At 35.4% G+C, this 6,933-nt stretch overlaps 1 protein-coding gene across 1 annotated transcript in view; it reads right to left on the bottom strand.

Moving 5' to 3' along the window:
• Positions 1-171: 171 nt before the first annotated feature.
• LOC107061646 (probable (S)-N-methylcoclaurine 3'-hydroxylase isozyme 2) overlaps positions 172-6,933 on the bottom strand; it is a 7,754-nt gene continuing 992 nt past the window's right edge. Inside the window, exon 3 of the mRNA XM_015311270.1 lies at positions 172-371. Within this exon, the coding sequence (XP_015166756.1) occupies positions 172-371 (200 nt within the window). The remainder of the gene's footprint in view (positions 372-6,933) is intronic.

A 6,933-nucleotide genomic window follows, 5' to 3' on the forward strand; every position in this document is an offset into this window, starting at 1 on the left:
AAACAGAAGGGACCTACCCCATTATCTGCTAGTGCACCTGCACCTAAGAACAAAAGTGAGTACAATAGTCAGAATTCCCAGAGTTTCAGAGCTTAACCTGCCTATTCTCAAGGCAGTATGGCACAAAGGGGTAGTAAGCCTCCTGCATATGCTAAGTGTGGCAGAAACCACTCAGGTATTTGTCGTGAGGGCTCTACTGGTTGTTTCAAGTGTGGTCAGAACGGTCATTTTATGAGGGAGTGTCCTGAGAACATGCAAGGTAATGGTAATAGGGGGCAATAGGGCCCAACTTTCTTCAGTTGCTCCATCAGACAGAGTTGCACCTCGAGCAGCTACTTCAGGTACTAGCGGGGAAACAAACCGATTGTATGCTATCAATAGTCACAAAAGCAAGAGAATTCTCCAGATGTGGTCACTGGTATAATCCAAGTCTTTACTTTTGATGTTTATGCTTTGCTAGACCCAGGAGCAAGTTTATTTTTTGTTAACCTTTATGTTGCAAATAAGTTTGATGTTATTCTTGAGAAACTGTGTGAACCCTTCTGTGTTTCTACACCTGTTGGAGAGTCTATTCTAGATGAGCGAGTTTATAGTGATTGTGTCATTTCCGTCCATCACAAAGACACCATGGCTTATTTAATTGAGTTAGACATGGTAGATTTTGATGTCATTCTTGGTATGGACTGGTTTCATGCCTGTTATGCCTCAGTTGATTGTAGAACTCGAGTAGTTAAGTTTCAGTTTCCAAATGAGCCAATCTTAGAGTGGAAAAACAGTTCAGCAGTGCCTAAGGGTCGTATCATTTCGTACCTTAAGGCAAGGAAATTAGTTTCTAACGGGTGTTTCTATCACTTAGTCCGAGTTAATGACTCTAGTACTGAGATACCTCATATTCAGTCAGTTTTAGTAGCACGAGAGTTTCCAGAAGTCTTTCTTGATGATATTCCCGGAGTCCCTTCTGAGTGAGAAATAGACTTTGATATATACATTCTTCCAGATACTCGTCCTATCTCTTTTCCGCCATACAGAATGGCACCAACATAGTTGAAGGAGTTGAAAGAGCAGTTAAATGATCTATTAGATAATGGCTTCATTCGACCAAGTGTCTCACCTTGTGGAGCTCCGGTCTTGTTTGTGAGAAAGAAAGATGGTTTCCTTATGATGTGTATAAATTACCGTCAATTGAACAAAGTTACCATCAAGAATAAGTATCCTCCTCCGAGAATTGATGATCTTTTCGATCAGCTTCAAGGGGCTTCTTGTTTTTCTAAGATTGACCTCAGATCTAGCTACCATTAGTTGAAAGTAAGGGAATGTGATTTTTCCAAGACAACATTCAGGACCCGTTGTGATCATTATGAGTTTTTGGTCATGTCCTTTGGTTTGACCAATGCACCAGCAACGTTCGTGGACCTTATGAATAGAGTCTTCAAACCTTACTTAGATATGTTTGTTATCGTCTTCATTGATGACATACTAATTTATTCAAGAAATGAAGAAGATCATGCTGGCCATCTCAGAATAGTTCTTCAGACTTTGAAAGATAATGTGTTGTATGTTAAGTTCTCAAAATGTGAGTTTTGGCTTGAGTCTGTGGCGTTCTTGGGCCACATAGTTTTCGGAGATGGAAATAGAGTTGATACCCAGAAGATAGAGGCAGTGCAGAATTGGCCTAGACCCACATCTCCTACTGATATTATGAGTTTCTTGGGTTTGGCTGGCTATTATAAAAGGTTTGTAGAGGGGTTCTCGTCTATTTCATCCCATTTGACTAAGTTAACTCAGAAGACAGGGAAATCTTAATGGTCTGAAGCTTGTGAGAAAAGCTTTCAGGAATTGAAGAAGAGGTTGACTACTGCCCAGTTTTGACCTTACTAGAAGGTACTCAACGTTTTGTGGTGTACTGTGATGCATCTAGAGTTGGGTTGGGTTGTGTCTTAATGCAGAATGACAAAGTTATAGCTTATGCCTCTAGACAGTTGAAAGTTCACGATAAGAACTACCCCACCCATGACTTAGAGTTGGCTGCTGTAGTATTCGCTTTGAAGATATGTCGTCAGTACTTGTATGGTGTGCATGTTGATGTATTCACTGATCACAATAGTCTTCAATCTGTGTTCACCTAGAAAGAGCTTAATCTCAGACAAAGAAGGTGGTTGGAATTATTCAAGGATTATGACATGAGTATTCTTTATCACCCAGGTAAGGCTAATGTTATTGCTGATGCCTTGAGCAGGTTGTCTATGGGTAGTACCGCCCATGTTGAGGAAGATAAGAAATAGTTAGCAAAAGATGTGGATAGACTTACATGATTAGGAGTTCGACTAACGGATTCCACAAGAGAAGGAATAGTGGTGATGAATGGGGCTGAATCATCATTAGTGTCAGAAGTAAAAGGTGAGAAAGACCAAGACCTTATCTTTCTTGAATTGATGGCAAATGTTCATAAGCAAAAAGTATTAACTTTTGAAGAAGGGGGAGATGGTGTGTTGAGACATCAAGGTAGGTTGTGTGTATCAATGGTGGATGGAACCCAAGAGAGGATCATGGAAGAAGCTTAAAGCTCCAGATATTCCATTCATCCGAGTTCCACCAAGATGTATCGTGACTTGAGAGAAGTCTATTGGTGAAAAAGTATGAAGAAGAGATATTCACATCTCTTCAAACCCGGAGAAATTCTAGATCAAGGTACTAATCCTTTCTTAGTATTTATTTATGGGTAAGCATGTTGTTTGTTTGCATTTGCTTGTTGGGTGTTTGAACTTGATGTTACGCCCTGAGCCTAGTAAGAATAATCTCATTCGAGGAGGAATGTTCCCAAGGGGGAGATATTGTAACATCTTGCAATTTGAAATAACTAGGAAAAAGCTAATAATTGGAAATAGTCATTTTTGGAAAGAATAAAAATCTGGAAATTTGTTTAAGTTAGGAAAAGTTGAGTTTTGGTTAACTTCAAATGGCCATAACTCCTTGGGTTGTTGGATTAAGGAAAGTCTAATTCGGATTTTAGAAAGGTTATTTAGTCTTTTCCTTACCTAATTATTCTAATTCGTTTTTAGGAGATTAATTGGGGTAAAACCAGATTTTGGTCAGTTTAGAAAAGTTAGAGTTCACGCTAGGACTTGGAGAAAAGAGAAAAGAGGAGAAAGGAAAAGAGGAAGCAAGATTCGTCGATTTCGTCAAGGATAACTTGTGGATTTCGTCGTGGGTGATCCCTAAAAAGGTATGTGAGATCACATAGCGTTGGGTTAGTTCATCCACGCGCCAATCATGATTAAATTCAGCGAAATATGTGTGATTTGAAAGTAAATCCTTCGAGTTCTTGATGAAATTCGTCTGAATTCTTTTGGGTTGTTTTGTTGAAGTTTCTTGCGATTTGATTCATGTTTTCGGGTGTAATTTCGGTTTGAATCTATCATATATCGAGGGTATAAATGATCCTTAGTGTTTGGGAAAAAAACCATTAAAGTTTAGAGGGTTTAGAGTTGTAAAACGGAGAAGAAAAGTCATCAAGCACTTGGGGAAGGAGGTGGGGCGTCGTGCCAGCCAGAGCACCCCAACTTGGTCTCTGAATGTTGAGGGCTGGCGCCCTGCGCCTCTCAAAGTTCCAGGGACGCCATTTCTCCCCATTCGTTCCCTATCTTTTCGTACTTGTTCCTTAGCAATGTACATATATTTTCTAGTTGATTCCAACACTCTAAGGTATATCTAAACATCATGAAATCATCCATAAACATGAGATCATGAACCTTGAATCCATAATCCTATTCAAGGAAAGTTAGGATCAATGTCAAAAGAAGTAGGAGTCAAGTCAAGAGAAGTTCTTAGAGTTTTCCAAAAGTCTTTTCCAAATGTTTTAACTTTGTTCTAAGACTTAAATTTCAAGTTAAGCAAAGAGTAAAGAGTTGAAGTTCATTTTCTTCAAAAGTATATGGGGACCATGTATTCCCAAAGAGTTTAAAATGTTTTCACATTTAAACAAGAAAGGAAACCTCGATTTCCAAAGAGCCTTCAGACTAATTTTCAGAAAAGAGTAAATGCTTTCATAATTAAGCAAGAGGGGAAACTTTGATTTCTAAGATAGCCTTTGAGCTAAGTTTTTGAGCACTAATCTCAAATCACAGAACAAGTATGTTTTTAAACATAAAAGCTAATATATATTATATTTTTGGGAGTAGTATTGGGCACGGATATGGCGATGCGAGTTCACATTAACTCAAGTCTCCATAAACCATGTAACCATCATGGGTAGAAAATGGTCATACTTTTAGATGAATCCTTTTCTCATAGACTAGTGGATCCAATTAGTAGTTCAGGTTCTGTACCACGACAAGGTATAAGATGGCCCGGGCAGCGTGGGGCTAATAACGTTGTATCATCACTATAGTTTTTAAGTGTTGCTTGTCGGTTAGAGAAACTCCCACAACAGTAATTGCATGGTTCCTCAAGGGGTTCTGCTTAGTATGGATGGGGTATGGGACTTCATTCATGCATTGCACAAGTAGACTTTCAGAGGGATCATGTTATGTTTTTTTATGATTTTATGATTATGAGTTGACAACATGTTTTAAACAGTTTTCTTTTTCTTTATGTTGCACTTGTCTTAAACTACTTTATAATGAAATGCGTTCAGTTAAGTATTCATGAATTGAGAAGAGCCAAGGTAAGTGTTTCTTTTAGATCATTTTCAAGCCTATGTTATGTTTAGCTTTCCAACTCGCATACTCGTACATTCAATGTACTGATGCCAGTTGGCCTGCATCGTCTTATGATGCAAACACAGGTAACTAGGATTGGCATTTCGGCGCATCATTGATCCAGTAAGCAGTTCAGAGTCTATTGGTGAGCGTCCTTGCATTTCGGAGGATCCATTTCATTATTTTCTAGTTTACTTAATTAGGTTGTTGTGGGGTTTGTCCCAACATCCATCTCAGTTGTTATTAGAGGCTTCATAGACAGTCAGATGTTAGTTGTTTAGTCTTTTCATTGTCATTATTCCATGTTGAGACTTGAGTTTGCCTTAATGGCCAGTTGAATGTTCATTTATAACATTCCAGTTTACTATATGAACTTACCTTTGTTGAGTTTAAGTCTTCTGCTAAGTTATGTAAGCCAGGCAAAGGGTTCGCTTTGGGCCAACAATGGTCTTCGAGTGTCAGTCCCGCCCAGGGTGTAGGCTCGGGGTGTGACAATAAATTTAATGCTAAATAGAGTATATTAGTAATGTTTGATTAATAATGCTTGTATTAATTAGTAATGCTTGTATCAATTATAGATAAATTATTTTTATGCATTGTTTAATTAGGTGCATTAAAAATAACAAGTATTGCATAAAAAAAATTATTTACAAAGATACTCTTCACAATTATGGTGGAAAAGATTAAAAAAAAGTTTTAAGGGGCAATTGGGTCTTTAACCATGCTAATGCATGCATTAAAACCATTGCATTACTAATACCTAGAATCCATGATATTAGTAATAGTGTAATACACACTTTAATACACAATAAAGTGTTTAACTAATGTTTACATTAGTTATAAATAGGTTGGAAAAAAAAAATACTAAACAAGGTATTAATAAAACATAAAGTAAGAATTTATATTTCTAGCTTTATTATTATATATAAATTTGGCGATAAATTATTGTTCAATATTAAAGTCTCACATTAGTTAAATGTATGAGATTCAGTTTTGTTATATGGTGGAGATGTGAGACAAGTGATCAAGTTATTTATATGTTATATTAAGAAAATGAATAGATTAAAGAATATGTAAAAAGACTATTTTTTTTGTATTTTAGTTTCTGGCTAATACACGTAGAGTGTATTAGGAAAAATAATGCATGCATTAGCTTTGTGTATTACTATAAATAATGCTTGCATAAGTTAAACACTCTATTGTATATGGAGGAGTCGTTAGATAAAGTGTATAAGAAATACTTGCTTTAATAATGCTTGTATTAGTCATACTTGCATTAGTTGTACATAAATTATTTCTTATACATTGTTTGGTTTGGTAGCATTAAAAATAGCATGTATTGCACACAAATATTTATTTACAAAAATATCCTCCATAATTATGGTGAAAAATATGTAAAAGTATTTTTGAAGGGTATTTGTGTCTTTAAAATGCTAATGCATGCATTACTAATACCTAGAAATTCATGGTATTAGTAATGCACACCTTAATACACAATAGAGTGTTTAATTTATGCAAGCATTATTTATAGTAATACACAAAGCTAATGCATGCATTATTTTTCCTAATACACTCTACGTGTATTAGCCAGAAACTAAAATACAAAAAAAATAGTCTTTTTACATATTCTTTAATCTATTCATTTTCTTAATATAACATATAAATAACTTGATCACTTGTCTCACATCTCCACCATATAACAAAACTGAATCTCATACATTTAACTAATGTGAGACTTTAATATTGAACAATAATTTATCGCCAAATTTATATATAATAATAAAGCTAGAAATAGAAATTATTACTTTATGTTTTATTAATACCTTGTTTGGTATTTTTTTCTAACCTATTTATAACTAATATAAACATTAGTTATACACTCTATTGTGTATTAAAGTGTGTATTACACTATTACTAATATCATGGATTCTAGGTATTAGTAATGCAATGGTTTTAATGCATGCATTAGCATGGTTAAAGACCCAATTGCCCCTTAAAACTTTTTTTTAATCTTTTCCACCATAATTGTGAAGAGTATCTTTGTAAATAATTTTTTTTATGCAATACATGTTATTTTTAATGCACCTAATTAAACAATGCATAAAAATAATCTATCTATAATTGATACAAGCATTACTAATTAATACAAGCATTATTAATCAAACATTACTAATATACTCTATTTAGCATTAAATTTATTGTCACACCCCGAGCCTACACCCTGGGCGGGACTGAC

The sequence above is a fragment of the Solanum tuberosum genome, unplaced genomic scaffold (genome assembly GCF_000226075.1).
Source record: "Solanum tuberosum cultivar DM 1-3 516 R44 unplaced genomic scaffold, SolTub_3.0 scf00154, whole genome shotgun sequence".
Classification (NCBI taxonomy): domain Eukaryota; kingdom Viridiplantae; phylum Streptophyta; class Magnoliopsida; order Solanales; family Solanaceae; genus Solanum; species Solanum tuberosum.